The sequence below is a fragment of the Amia ocellicauda genome, chromosome 19, assembly GCF_036373705.1.
Source record: "Amia ocellicauda isolate fAmiCal2 chromosome 19, fAmiCal2.hap1, whole genome shotgun sequence".
Classification (NCBI taxonomy): Eukaryota; Metazoa; Chordata; class Actinopteri; order Amiiformes; family Amiidae; genus Amia; species Amia ocellicauda.
In genome coordinates, this window is record NC_089868.1 from 18,086,718 (window position 1) to 18,102,843 (window position 16,126).

Here is a 16,126-nt window from a genome sequence, read left to right on the forward strand (position 1 = left end):
TATGTATTGTGCACATCAAATTCTTTTACAAATGGCTTACAATTTCCTTGCAATACTCCAGAAATTACTATATGTAGCAGTATGCCACTAGTCAAAAGTCAATATGTGAAAAAGATGCATTACAATGCATGGAGTTAATTTATGTACTGTGTTTATTTATGCTGTTGTTGTTCCAGAATGAAACTCAGCATGGTAAACCCTGCAACAGATTTTGCTTTATTGAAATCCTAAGATCTTGGCAAAGCTTCTCAGATGTGCCTGGCAGGCAGTGCCAAAGTGCCAGTGTATTTGATTTGTAAAATAAATATTTGTCTTCAACCTAGTCTGTTCCTTGTGGTTTTTAAAGCAGCTCTCCAACGTGTTAGGTCCAGGCAAATAGCAATATGGTGTTCTGTTTCACATGTTGTTGCACTTTATCTCATACCTTAAATCTGAGTGTTTGTTGAGAAAACTGGTTCAGAAAAAGGTTTTGACATTGAGATCACATTTATTGACCTATCTGTATTTTTACTACTGTACCATCTTAGAAATGGGCCTGACACTCTAGTAATGGGCTGTAACAGAGCAGATCAGAATTCAATTGAATACATTTTGGATGTGTATGAAAATACAGAACTGACGCCAGCATTGCACAGATTTCTTATGTCTAAAATAATAATACAGTAAAACAAATTAATTGATCTACTTTTCTAGGGAAGCCAGTAATCACAGGAGATATCAAAGGAACCCAACACAGATATCCAATAGGAAGCTCTTTAAAATCAAAACAAAATAAAACAAACATTTAAATAAATTGATACAGACAGAAGCATAACTCTAGCAGCCTGTGCCAGTACTGTCAAAAGTGTTTGAGGGCCAGCCCAGAGTTATGCATATTTCTTGATTTTGATTTCTCCTAAACTATTTTCTACCAACTGCTACCATATGTTTGATATTAAAAGACATATTTATAATATACTGGAATACTGCATAGTGCAATAGAGATTTGTGTAAGAGGTAAGAAATATGGTTACATCACCTTATTTTGGGTACCTTACAAATAAAGGACAATTCTACAATCATATGACCTACTATAATACTATAAACTTCAAAAGATCAATTATTTCCACGATTCTCTTTTTTGACGGCTGAAATATATCTCCATAGAACTGCAAATTGACACAGATTGTTTTCTTTAATGGTAAAAAACTGCTGTGATTTAAATCAGAGATGGCTGCAGCACAGAGAACACCTGATGGTTAACCATGGTCACACTTGCGTAGGACTTACAAAACAAGAATGCTCTTGAAGTGATCTACAGGACTATGACTTTCTCTCTACACAGACCAACAGATCTGACTTTCTTCCTTTCATCATTCTGTCTTTAAACCATTATATCAGCTCTGTTTTGAAACACAGATGTCTCACTGGTGTCCAGATTCACAGCTACGCTTTTATTTGGTGGGCACCAGCTGTAACATAAATCCAGTTGAAGTCAACGGCAGCTTGCCTACTGTGGCCATGGCACCTGAAAATTACTGCAGCTGGATTGAGATGACCGACACTCTCGCTCAGGAACGTCCTCTCCAAGTCTCTTAGCAGTCCTGAAGGATTTAGAGTCAACCTTCTTCTTGAGCTAGCATCTCTAGCTGCCTGCTTTGGACATGGCTATTGGTAGGACATGTCATACAAGAGTCCAGTGGTCAGTACATGTCCTGAGTCATCCGTTTATTGGATGTCATGTCCCACTGACCCCGAAATAAACCCGGTCCTTATTGGGCATCAAAGTGTTGACATCACTCTGGTCATGGCAGCTGTTTGTTTTCACAGAACGTCTGGCTGGGCCGAGATGACTGAAACCAGACTTCCGATTTAGTCAGCTTCAACATCTGGGACCAGACTATGATGTCAAGTTGTGTGCCTGAATCCCATTATGTGTTGGATTAGCACATAAACAATCCCAGTCAGGGGGTCTATAGTCTAATAATTAGTTATGATACATTACACGTATTCATTAATGTCGACACGAAGACTGGGCCAAAATTAAGCCTTTAACTTTACAAAAAGGAAAAGTCCAACTTCCTTTTCATGTTCAGTCCCCAATGTTGATAGCTTCAAAGACATAATTTGTGAAAATTGGGATGGAAAAATCAATATCACAGAAATAGAATCTACCGATTGAAAAGTTATTTTTGGCTTGTGCAGTTCTCTAAACGCTTCAGTAGGGTCATATCATCCCTATACTGATTCAATCAAATTAACCCCAAAATTAAAATACAATTATAAAAAATCACCACAGATTATACATTTGCAGTTATGGAATGTGTTGGTTTTCATAAAAATGCAAAAAACGTATTAACAAAAAACTGAATTTCCCTTAAATAGTGGTTTAGCAAATCATTCATGCTCAGAAAAACAAACAAAAAAACCCCCAGAAAGATATGTATTACAAGCGGAAATAAAAAGGCTATATCAAAGTAACTCTCAAAATATGTTTTACCTTCAAAAGCAATTCTTCAACTAGCAACATTTTGATGAAATTAAAATCTAATAAAATGTAATTGAATAATACAAATTATTTTCTGCTTTGTAAACTGCCTTTCAATTTACCCTGGTCCAGGAGTTTTCAAACCGGTCCTGGAGTACCCCCTGCCCTGCTGGTTTTTGTTCCAACCTAGGTCTTAATTACTTAATTGAATGGTATATTGCTTTGTTAGGTCAATTAAGGATGCAATTAAGCAATTAAGACCTTGGTTGGAACAAAAACCAGCAGGGCAGGCGGTACTCCAGGACCGGTTTGAAAACCACTGCTCTGGTCAGTATTGCTTGTGTGGCACTTTTTTCCTGGGATGCTGCAACCATTGTTGATTTAAAACCTGCATACATTGGAACTACACACAGTCTTTAATTATCAAAGCTAGCAAATTATTTCTCACAACAAGAACATCTCATTCTCATTCTTATTATGAAAATCCAGTGCTTTCTTGGGTAGTTTGTCATGAACTTCCCCAAGTTCACTCCAGATTTCACTTTCACCTTTGTTCAGTTTCCCCTATTATTGGTTTATTAATCCTTGTTCCCCAATCAATTAGTGCACCTGTCCTCTGTTATCCTGGCTCATTAGCACACCTGTCTCTCGTTTCCTTGCTTCACCTGTTCTCTGTATATATACCCCTTTTTTCTCTTACCAACTCTTCATAGTTGTATTACTGAGTCTCTCTGACTGATATTGTTGTGTTCCTCATCTACCTTCCTCTAAGACCTAGTTCTTTGGATTTCTTTCTCCAGTCTGTTTGCCTGATCAAGACCTACTGCCTGCCTGACTGATTATTGCCTTGTCCTCTTTGTGCCTCTGTTATTCCGTTCCTTTGCCATCTGCTTTCTATTTCACCCCGCACTTGGGTTCTAGACCCTTTCGCTTCAAAGGGCTTCTGCCTAGGACCTTGACTCATGAGGGTTCATGGACCACTGACTTATTAAGCAAGTGTAGGAAAAAAGTATTAAGTCTCCTTGTACAATGCCAGCTTGATCACTACATATTAGTCATATTTTCAGCAAAGACATCATACATTTGATGCAGTCAGACTAGTTAAATTATTAGAATTGGTGCACATTTCGTAGAGAAAAAAGGACCCTGCGCTGTAGAGGATAGAATGTCCCTTTTCAAATGGTACTATTAACTGATAATGTTTGTCTGGCATAGAGTTGTCTTCATTCAATATTTATAAAGAGACATGAAGCTAATGAAGTTATTTCAAGAGAGAATCTCTAAATAACTCAAGGTAGTTTCTGAAATTTCACACTAAGCAAAATGGGGGGAGGAGTGTATTCATTGCCTGATGACTTTGTTGGAACAAAATCTGTACTTTTTGTAGGATCTTGTTTGTGTATTAAACCTCAATCCGTACATTTTTGTAAAGTTCTTAAATCAAATCAGATAATAAAAAGTTGAAAATGGACACTGATTTATGATCACAAATGATTTTACAAGAATTAAACCTTAGGACAGTTAGTAGCACAACTCTCCTGAAGTTACAGCTTGCCCAAACATTTACAATGTAATTTCAAAAGAATATGCAAGGGAATGTTTTGTGACCCCATGACAGTGCTACACTGATGGATGTGAGCCAGATGTTTCTCAGTAAACACTAAATATGCTGTTTGAGCTGAGTTCAGGTTCAGACCTTCAAAGAAGAAAACCTTTTGTGCCCAACAAAATGGCTTGGATGTCTATGAAGATTAACCCTTACAAGGTTACCTCCTTTCAGAATTCCACATTTGGATTTAATATAATCTTTATCGTTGCATAAGCCATGCATACTTACCGGCCAAGTTGGACAGTTCACTTGTTCACGGTGAGGAGGAAACAACAAACAGGCCTTTATACTAAATGTAACAGATGCGTAGAAAAACAGTCCAACAGAGATGGTAAAAAGTGTGTCCTACACAACCAGAGAGGAGTTGTTACTGCATCACATAATTTATTATTTTACCTTGTGAAAAGGTTGTGGTCTTTATTCTCCCTGTGGGATAACTTTGGGGGAACTTCCCAAATCATTGTAAAATAATTCAACAGGCAGTTTGCCCACTGGGAAAACTGGGCCCAGTGATATATAGTGTATATATCATATGTATAGTGTAGATAGCATTGCAATTGTAGAATAGAAAAATGCACTGTGAAGCTGACAAAGCCTGGTGGAGAACAACATTATGCAAAGGAAAGCAATCATTTGCTGGTTAGTGGTTGGGATTCACAGCACAGTTAAGGAAAGGGCTTCATTAAAGAGAAGCAGCCTACAAAAGATTTTACTTTTAGCCTCTGTGAACTTCACAAAGTCCCTTGTGCTCGTCTGAAGGTTATTTTACACATGAAATTTCTGATTCCATCTGACAGGCAATTGAGTGCTAAATCAGTACCATATCTCATGAATGCCCTTCCAGATTTCTTGCTAGTTTTAAGGTGGTCTCAGGTTTTACAACTTGGCAGGCATTTGTAATATGAAAAAGAAAGAAAAAAACATTATGAAATGCATGATAACCGAATTAACAAGCAAACAAATAACGGCTATATTTTCTGAAAGGTCCGAGCTCTGTTTTATATATTATAACACTGGCAAAATACAGTAATATCCTTGAAAACTCTTTTGCCTTGTCGATGACGATTTGTGTCAGTGGTCCAGGGAAAGACAGCAGACCAAGTGAAATACACCATATTCTTACCAAGCTCCGAATGAGCTGCTCAGCATGCAGGAAAATTCACTTTCTTATTTAGTTTAAGTTGTTGCATTTAGGTGTTAGCATTTACATAGGGATGTTTTCAACACATTGCAATAGGAATACACCTAAAAATAACGTGTATTAAGTGTTCAAATTAAATTACTTCTATGCTTAATTTCACGTATTAGCCTGGAATGCATCCTAAATTATGTCAAGCAGCATTTTATCATTGTATAGCAAGTTAAGTTTTAATAAGCATACATCGATCAAGGTTGATTTTCTAGATGAAATAACCACACTAACATCCTTTAAATGTTAAATAAGTTAATGTTATATAAGAATACCTTTGTCCTCTTTTTGTGTTATGAAACGATTAATTAGACCACTAATAAACAACTTTCTGCTTGTGGATGTGTGATAATCATTCGGTTAATGAACTGAGAACCAGGTTTCACAAATCTTTAACCACCAGATGGAGACACAGTTGTTAATCCTACTACTAACACTTGACTTGAATCTCTTGCAGCCTATTTTCTATATGTATTGAGTAGTCTTATGCTATCAGTGTTTACCCTAAGAGCAATTTATATATCTATATAAATCAATGCAGATGGAGATCTTATGGAAAAAATCTAAAAATGGAAAATGGGATGGATTACATTGGGAAGAAATGGTACGCTGTTGAAAGGAAATCTACCCACAGAGGAGAAGTATTTGATCAATACACCTTACCAGCGCTCACTTGGTCGCTAAATGCACAAAATGCTACAGAAACTGGAAACAACACAAAAAAGCATGGAAAGATGCATGCTTGGAAAAACAAGAAGAGACAGGAAAACACATACATGGATCATAGAACAAACAGAAGCATATGACATAATTGAAAGGGTGAAAATGTTAAAATGGCAAAGTGCTGGGCATATTGCAAGAACAAACCAAAGATGGGGGGGAGTTATAGAATGGACCCCAAAAGATACCTAGAAGAAGACCGCATGAATGATAGGAAAATAAGAAGCTATGCTGGTGTGACCTGGAAAAGAGACGCTTGCTTATCGAAACAAGTGGAAATATCTTCCAGCAGTGGATCAATAAAGGCTGTTGTCTATATAAATATCATTTAATTCACAAGAACAATTTCTATTTAAAATCAAAAAAGGAACAAACCAGATTTTGAGCATCATAAAAAAATATAAGAACATGAAATGGAACAAGAAGCATTGGTTTAACTCTGACAGAGGGCCCCACCTTGTGGTAACATAATTTACTACATGACAAAACTAAACAAGAAATCAAATGGAAATACTGTGATAAGGGAATTGTTTACTTAATGTGCCTGGTGTTATGTATACTACATGTGGCATTAAGCTATGTGAGATTAACTAAAAGTTGCAGAGGGAACGCTTTGTTTTGTGATTTTTGCTTCACTGGCGTTCTACTCAGCAATGAAAAATGTAAACTCATGATAAAATCTAAAAACACCTAACATCTTATATTGCATTTTTACTCTGTACAATCTGTACAATCACTTTTCCATCCACAACTTTCTATTTCTTCTGTTTTTCAAATCACACTTTTTTCCGGCTGTGGCATTTGCAGACCAACTTTTTGCAATATCCTCCATATGTAACTCGACAGAAAACTATAGCGACGAACAGGTTTTACGAGCAGCCTTAAGTAATTGTAACTAATTTACAAGACATCCGAAATGCTGTGAAGAATGAACGGGGCCAAAGACACAGATGAGGAAGTGCGGTTAATTGGCTGGCATACGCGATATGTGCCAACAGCTTGTTAAATGATGCAGATGATGAAAAATGAGCAAGGACATCTGAGGATCCTGCAGCCTCCCCAAGTATGACAAAGAACGCTGCTTCTCTGACGCTTTCAACTGTTTAGCCGTAACTGCCATCACCTACAAATCAAAACAGCATTTGCAAACTTAAACTGCCCAGAAACACTGACTAAATGGTCAAAGTTACATTCTGCAGAAGTTTAAACTCAAAAGGTGTACTAATTTCTGTTTAAAAATCATTCTTATGAATAAAGTGTCAGGCTTATTCATAATATTAACTTCACCACCTTCCTCTTGTGATTTGATTAACCTGCAACGTGCTTTACCTGTTTCCACCTTCGAATGGTCTGTCCTCTCGGTCACCTTCTCCTGACTGATGAGGTAGTCTACAACACGCACCCCGATTGGTGGTTCAGTGTGACTCCATTCCAAGATAACCAATGAGCTGCTGGGCTCATAGGTATGTGACAACTTTAACCTAGGAACAGGGCAGAAAACATTTTAATCATCACAAGTGCGTCAATTATCTTTCATTCATTGTCTCTTTTTAGCTGTGAATCAGAACTGGAGGAGAAGAATCTGTGTTCTATAGTTATTATAGAGTATAATTATGCTCTGACTTCATTATTTGTAGACCAGGGTGTCACGAATATATCTTATAGAAATCTGAAATTCCACTTATGTGACTGCCAACCTTTGTTTTGTTTTTTTTACAGTTGTGCCTGCTACTGCTCTGAAAATAATGGAATATGTAATACAGAACTATAAAACATTTATAAAGCAGCATCGAATTGTATTTTATTGAGTATAAGCCAGGCCAAAAAAGAAAAGACTAACATGAGCGATAAGAGACTTCCTCCGATTTCATTAAACAAAATAACGAGCTTCTTCACTCTGCCTAAATTACTCTTTTAACACTCTAATACTTAGAGACAATCAGGGAGACGTATGCATCTCTTTATACCATCAATTAATTCTGATGAGAGCAGAATTCACACATTCTGATGCATTGTGAGAAAAGTAGCATATGCTTTTGAGGATTTTACCCCGAGGCTACCTTGTAGCACAACTTCATTCAGAGGCACTGCGTACTGTTAGCAAATGCCTCTTTTATACACACTGAATTGTAATGTTCTTGTATAGTTATTTAAAGAGCTGCTAGGTGCATTCACATGTATATATCATAAATATATACTTGGTGCCTTACAAAAGTATTCAGCAACTCTCACAGTCTTCACATTATGTTGCTTTGAAGCTTGCAGTCATGTCACTTTGAAGCAGGAATTAATGTGTTATATACACCACCTACTCCACATATTCAAAGCAAGAAAATAGAAAAAAGAACCTAAATATATAATTAACACGAAATAAAAATGGAAAGGTCACCGTTGCATAAGTATTCATTGTATTTGGTGTGGCCAAACTAAATTAATTCAGGTGCACAACATGACCTTAAGAAGCCACACAATGAATTCAATGCCCTCTGTCAGTGTGCAGTAATAGTGGTTCTCATGATTTCTCACAATAAAAACCCCAGTCTCTGTGAGAGTCCTTGGTCAGGTAATGAATTTCAAGCGAAGAGTCAACCATGAAGACCAAGGAGCTTTCATAGCAAATTAGGGATGAAATTACTGAAAAGCAAAGGTCAGGAGAAGGGTACCAAAAAAGATACATGTCCCTGTGAGCACAGGCTACTCAATCATCAAGAAATGGAAGGTGCACCCAGACACTGGGTATATATATATATATATATATATATATATACATATATATATATATATATATATACACTCACCTAAAGGATTATTAGGAACACCATACTAATACTGTGTTTGACCCCCTTTCGCCTTCAGAACTGCCTTAATTCTACATGGCATTGATTCAACAAGGTGCTGAAAGCATTCTTTAGAAATGTTGGCCCATATTGATAGGATAGCATCTTGCAGTTGATGGAGATTAGTGGGATGCACATCCAGGGCACGAAGCTCCCGTTCCACCACACCCCAAAGATGCTCTATTGGGTTGAGATCTGGTGACTGTGGGGGCCAGTTTAGTACAGTGAACTCATTGTCATGTTCAAGAAACCAATTTGAAATTATTCGACCTTTGTGACATGGTGCATTATCCTGCTGGAAGTAGCCATCAGAGGATGGGTACATGGTGGTCATAAAGGGATGGACATGGTCAGAAACAATGCTCAGGTAGGCCGTGGCATTTAAACGATGCCCAATTGGCACTAAGGGGCCTAAAGTGTGCCAAGAAAACATCCCCCACACCACTACACCACCACCACCAGCCTGCACAGTGGTAACAAGGCATGATGGATCCATGTTCTCATTCTGTTTACGCCAAATTCTGACTCTACCATCTGAATGTCTCAACAGAAATCGAGACTCATCAGACCAAGCAACATTTTTCCAGTCTTCAACTGTCCAATTTTGGTGAGCTTGTGCAAATTGTAGCCTCTTTTTCCTATTTGTAGTGGAGATGAGTGGTACCCGGTGGGGTCTTCTGCTGTTGTAGCCCATCCGCCTCAAGGTTGTACGTGTTGTGGCTTCACAAATGCTTTGCTGCATACCTCGGTTGTAACGAGTGGTTATTTCAGTCAAAGTTGCTCTTCTATCAGCTTGAATCAGTCGGCCCATTCTCCTCTGACCTCTAACATCAACAAGGCATTTTCGCCCCCACAGGACTGCCGCATACTGGATGTTTTTCGCTTTTCACACCATTCTTTGTAAACCCTAGAAATGGTTGTGCGTGAAAATCCCAGTAACTGAGCAGATTGTGAAATACTCAGACCGGCCCGTCTGGCACCAACAACCATGCCACGCTCAAAATTGCTAAAATCACCTTTCTTTCCCATTCAGACATTCAGTTTGGAGTTCAGGAGATTGTCTTGACCAGGACCACACCCCTAAATGCATTGAAGCAACTGCCATGTGATTGGTTGGTTAGATAATTGCATTAATGAGAAATTGAACAGGTGTTCCTAATAATCCTTTAGGTGAGTGTATATATATATATGTACTCTACAAAATGAAAATAAAAACTGTACAAGTGGATAGATTGGAAAGCCTTTAGTCAGTTCCTTGTCAGGATGGTGATACCTACTCAGGCTGTGGCAGGGGGGCACAGGTGGGCAGACCATCCGCCCCAAAGGCACTTGAGTCACATCTACACCAGTCGTCGATGACATCACCATTTCCTGAGCACCAGAGCATGCTCATCATTGCTTCTTGTAAAGACTAGGTATACAAAAAATAAAAATCAGGCCAAATAAAGGTCACAGTCAGAAATGGTTGGTAACCAAATTACAATGTATGTTTCATTAATTCATATGAATCTCTATAGCACTTTCAGCTTAGCTTTAGACACTTTATAATCTGCTTTTTTCCTTCTCTAAATAAAGCTGGCTTGGGAGAACACCAGCTAGATCTGTTGTTTAGCCTGCTATCCTTGAGCATCAGGGAGCTACAGTAAGAGTCAGAGCTCTGTAAATCGGGCACCTTGTACGTTTCATTGTTGGAGACCAGCTCGTACAGAGGGGCGGCCTTGGTGATCTGCAGGAGGACCGGTTCTGTCGAGCGGCCGGACCCGGGGCTCATGTGGCAGAGATGGCAGGCGGAGGGGCACTGGCCCTGGCTCCTGCAGTCCATCCGCACACCTGCCGCCATGCGCTTGGCACCAGAGTCCAGGAGGCTGGCGATGTAGGCGGGGAAGGTGAGGGTTTTGGGTTCCTTTTCCCTTTCTTCAGATTCATCTGACGGAGAATTCCCTGCCGAAAGGAAATGAGCGAAGGAGATTTAATACACACCAAGTTCAACTGAATATAATGAATACTGCAAATAAATATGGTTGCTGTACAGTTCATTCCATTTATTCATATAGGAACATGATGCAATATATATGATGGACTTCCAAACCGGGGGTCTAAAAACCTACACTAGTTACATGAGCAATGAGGCTTGGTGAATTAGCAGATGTAAAATGCAGTAGAACATCTGGTGGGAGCCTGCAGCCAAACAGACCACATGTCAGGGGTGTTAATCCCCGTAACTTCTGCACTTCAAACTCATTGCTCAGGTCTGGGAAGACAGGAGTCTTTGTGGAATCTGACAGCATTTGATTAATAGTTTTGGGAATAATGCTGAGTGCTAAATATCACTAATGAATTGTTCAAAGGAAATCCTACTTATCTTTTAATTATAGAATTTGTATCCTTAGCTCTTGATTTCTGCTGGAAACTGTATTTTAACTTAAGAGATATTCAGTTGTAGGAAAAAAAACTACAGTATAATGAGTCATAATCACTTCTCTACCTCCTTGACTTTTTCCACTATCTTTTTCTAGATCTCTCTCCCAGGCTACAGTTTCAATGTGTCCCTGCCACACATGACCACATCCTCTGAACAATCACAAAGTCACAGGGCATGCAAATGCAAGAACGGCTATCATAGTAAGACATTGTGAGTTGAGTGCTATATGATTATCTTTGTCCTGTTAAGTATAGTATAGTGGATGTCTAATCTTATTTCAGTGGTATAATCATAATCTCTGCTATAGTAAATACAGTAAAGCACACGATAATTTGAAGCACAAACAATAGCCTATCAGTGTGTTGTCTGGTTAACATGTGTATTTTGCCTTGGAAATCTTTTACATTTAAATGTTGAATTGTGCTATTCACAGACTAAAAGGGAACAGCTACAATTTACACAGCCTGTACAAATGACGGAACCCAACATGAAAAAATAAATGGGGATATTTTGCTGCAATTCTCTCTACTTCTTGGTTATGTAACTATTCCATTTCTGTACATGTCATATATATATATTTTAAGAGATCAATATACATTACAGTATTTTTGACAAGGATTGAAAACAATTGACATGCTCAGCTGGATATCATTGTATCTTTGAGTAAATTATGTAGACTGAACTCAAGAACTGAAAAATAAATTATCGTCTGTGTAGGTTTAAAACGGTAGCCACTTTTATAAACCAGTTATAAACTTAAATACACTGTTTTTATTGTATCTTTCTTTTAAAATATACACACACCAACATTATTCAGAGATATAGTGAAAACCTGTACGTTATGTTCATTATGCAGAGTAGTTCATAGAAGTTCATTTTTCTTGTTAATTCCTTTCCTGTTTTTTTTTTAAGTTAACCTATAGATAGTTTAGTGTGTCTTTTAAGCATCTAAAGGTTTTCCAGCTGTACGCTCCTTAAAATAATGTCACCCATTTATGCCTAACACTTTTATCTGCAATTCTTTTATCTTCTTTAGATTGAATAATCTAGATCTAGGGAGTTGAAGGGCAAATGACTCAGAAAGTCTGTGTATGTCTGAGACTTGATGTAAAACCTTGATTTGGAGTAAGTGATATACACACAAAGCTCAATACTAATTTACTTTGATGCATCCGTACAGATTTACATTCAGACAGCTATATATTCAAACCTAACGTATAACAAGATAATGTTATAAAGAGGCATTACTCAAAGGGACTGAAGAAAACCGCTTATCAAATTACCTTAATTCAGTATAGAGTATTTGTATGAAAATCAATTCAATTTGGTTAAGATTCCTTATTCATATGAATCCGCTTAAAATAAGTACTTCTGTAGACAGAAAAATGTCTAATTATATTGTTTCACAGCTTCCCATTCCTGTCAGCTTATCAACTGCAGTTGTTACAATCTTTTGGTCTCATTTTCTTACAGCCAGTATAGATCAGGTGGCGTCAAGTGGCACAATATGTGTTCATAAAACCAGTGCAGTTTTAAAGGAGGTACAGCTCAGAATAACATTGGTCCTATATGCGATCACTAGATGGTGCTGGGATGCCAATTACATTTCTGTATATGGTCAAATAATATATTTATTTCTTCTCGGGAAGAAATGCTAGTCCATTAGATTGGCACTTACTCTGTCAGTCTGTTTTAACATATCGCACTGCTATCAACAAATCTAATGCGGTCTGCAATCTTAATGGGATCTCGAATAAGAAAATTATTAAATGAGGCACTCGATATGACACAGGATTGCTAGATGGAAGACTACTGTCATATTTAAAAGTAAATAATCAATTCACCGAGAAGGCAATATCAGTGGCCAATAGCAAGGCAACATGTTCAAGCCTCTTCATCATGCTTTTACCTTGGTAGGCACATAATGTCATTGAAGAAACAATTCGATTGAATTAATCGGTTATATCAACGTGTTTATGGCAGTAACAATCAATATTCACAACAGTAGTATGATTGGGTATAGTTTTGAGATGATCAGCTCAGTAAAACAAGTTATCCACCCTGACCAAGGAAAGAGAAGCTTGGACGTTCAGTGTGTTGTGGCAGGTCTTATGTTTGTTATTGTCATGTTTATTTGTTATGCTGTATCAGATACACAAATTACATTAGTGCTTGAGGATAATAATAATCCAACTTAATACCTTTTCTGGATTTCTTACAACCAAGATGTTGAGCAAGTTTGTATTTGAATAGGTGTTATATTTTTCTATCAGTACAATCCAAACAAAGTGTCAGAAAGAGGTGGAAAAATGACAAAATAAAACATGTAAATGTGGTGACACCTTGGTTAATAAAACGAAGTGAAATATTTATTCACAAAGTCCTGCAGCACTTAATCTTCCTGAGACTGCACTTCCAATCTGTTTGCACTTGATTTATTTCCACACGTTCAGCTGCTACCTTCGATGTTAACTGACAGCTCTTTCAGAGCCCCAAATAGAAACCCGTGCTCAGAGCGCCGCATCCCAGTCAGGTGAGACACTTGCATTCCACTTAATTTATTTTATTTTAATTCAACATTTTATTCACATTTTATGAATACAAGCAAGAATGGCACCTTGTTTACTGGTACATGCAGGCCAGGGAATTACTCTGTGTCCTCCATGCTTCCTCACTCTGTCAGTATAACCAACCACAATAAAAATGAACAACAACAAGACTGTAGGCCCTCCTAAGGTGGTTCACCAGTCAAAGGAAGAACAAAACTAGCAATGGCTTATCAATGTTAAAGCTGGGACACCATTACTGGAGTACATGGTGATTGATTTTTCATTCCCATTGAGTTTAAAATTGGCTTGCTTTAGTACACATGTTGCTATTTATCATTTTAATTAAATGAATGGTTATGATGATTATTGGTGGCGTGCCCAGGGGGCAGGTTGTATGCACTAAAAGTGCCCTCTTTCGCTGGCCAGTTGCCAGGGCATTGGCATGCGTGTTGTCATGTTGTAATACATGGCCGTATGTCAGATCTACCAGTTTTGAATTTCACTCAGCACTGCACCCCCCAAATGAATTGTTTTAGGTATTTTTTCTTTATTGTCTGGGTGAGTGAAACAAAAAATGTCTCATGTATGTCAATTAAAAAATATCTCAATTTATTAAGCTAATCCATTTTGCCAAGACAAATCACATTCAACAATTCAGCAATTTTAACATAATTGATACAAGTTTTACAGTATTACTTATATGAAATTTGTCTACTTCAATAAATGTATGTGACACTGTATTGAACAAGGAAATGTATAGACCCTGGACTGGGTGCATGTGCTACCTATTAAAAAAAACTAGAATTAAACCTTACCTACAAGTCAATAAGAGCTAAACACACACAGGTGTTTGCAATATATGTTTGGATATCTCTCAGAATTAGAATGGGCTTTCCGATCCCACCTGGGAGCTCCTGCAGGGAGATTTATCGTGAACAAATTATAACACCATATGTTAAATGTGTACTTCAAATACACTCACTAATGTGCTTTAAGCTTTCAGAGCATTCAAAACGATAAATATTTACACATAAAGTTTGATGTCACATGGTATATGAGTCAATTAATTGCCAGTTCTTGTCAAACTTGTTGATGACCAATTAACTGAGTATTAAAGTATTTGGTGCAATTAAGTTACTCCATAATGATTGAATCTATTCATAGTATTGTTCCATTTGCATGTTTCATTGAGAGTAAGTCCTTAGCAGTCACAGTGGTATAACACATACATATCAGAGGTTCTGAATGTAAGACATGTAGAAAGTGAACTTAATTAAGAAATTGTGTCCTTGAAAGGCTGTCTGTTTTGTCTTCCAAAATCAATAATCACCAAACCAGCATTTATTCACTACAGCTCTATAGCTCCCATGCTGTCAAACAGGGTAAGAATTTCCAGTTGTGTCTGTTGACATGGCTTAACTTCTTCCTCCTTTACAATTCACCGCACATAATATTTAAGTTTCCAAACTAGACACAGACAGTTTGTTTCAAACTTTAATTAAGTACAGTATTGTATTTGCTGGCAACTCTCAGGGTTGCTTTTAAAAATTCTCTAAATCTGACTCAGGAAAAAGGCAGATGAAGAGAAGCTTTTGATAAACCAATGCCAGGTCATATAAGTAGGGACGTAGGGTGTATGAAAGCAATTAAAGATATAAGGGAGATTAAATATAAATTGTGAAATATGGCATGTGCTGCCTTGCTAACCTTGTTACGGTGAAACAACAGCAGTCAGAGTAATCGGATTCTGGCTTGAATCAATGGGAAGGAAATATCAGTAATTAAGATGATAAAACATGTCCCCTTAATTGCCATCTGACATCTGAGTGGCTCATTAAGCAGAGCATGAGTAAAAAGGCAATTAATATCTATCAGCACAATCTGATAGGATACAAAATTAACTGTCAACGGTCCAATTGAGACCTCGCCTTTCTGGCACAGCGGGGGGGGGAAGATAGTTATTAATGTTAAAATATTTGTGAAAAGAAGTGATTTCTGCTCCTAGGATTTGCTTTTTAGCTACAAAAGTAAAAAGTCAAAATTCCCTCCTAAAAACTGTAAACTACATAACATCTTCTCACTTTGTAACATATATGTGGGTGGGTTTCATATAAGGTAATGCAAGGAATGTATTTTAATATGAATCTGCTCAGAGCATAATGTATAACCAAAAGAGAAATTACAATGGATGTACTGATGTTACTTTTCATTGCAATGTGGAAAGATTCTGTTATAAGTCTTCTCTTACAAATCACATTTGAAAATACTTCAATGACTGCAAACAACCTTGAAGGCCACAAAGAGAACAAGAACGACATTCACATGATCAATTT

The 16,126-nt window shown here is 37.5% G+C and overlaps 1 protein-coding gene across 1 annotated transcript in view; it reads right to left on the reverse strand.

The window, feature by feature from the left end:
• astn1 (astrotactin 1) overlaps positions 1–16,126 on the reverse strand; it is a 218,998-nt gene that overhangs the window by 28,605 nt on the left and 174,267 nt on the right. Inside the window, exons 17-19 of the mRNA XM_066692128.1 lie at positions 10,495–10,763; positions 10,100–10,233; positions 7,315–7,466 (exon numbers count right to left, since the gene is read on the reverse strand). Coding sequence (XP_066548225.1) covers positions 7,315–7,466; positions 10,100–10,233; positions 10,495–10,763 — 555 coding nt within the window. The remainder of the gene's footprint in view (positions 1–7,314; positions 7,467–10,099; positions 10,234–10,494; positions 10,764–16,126) is intronic.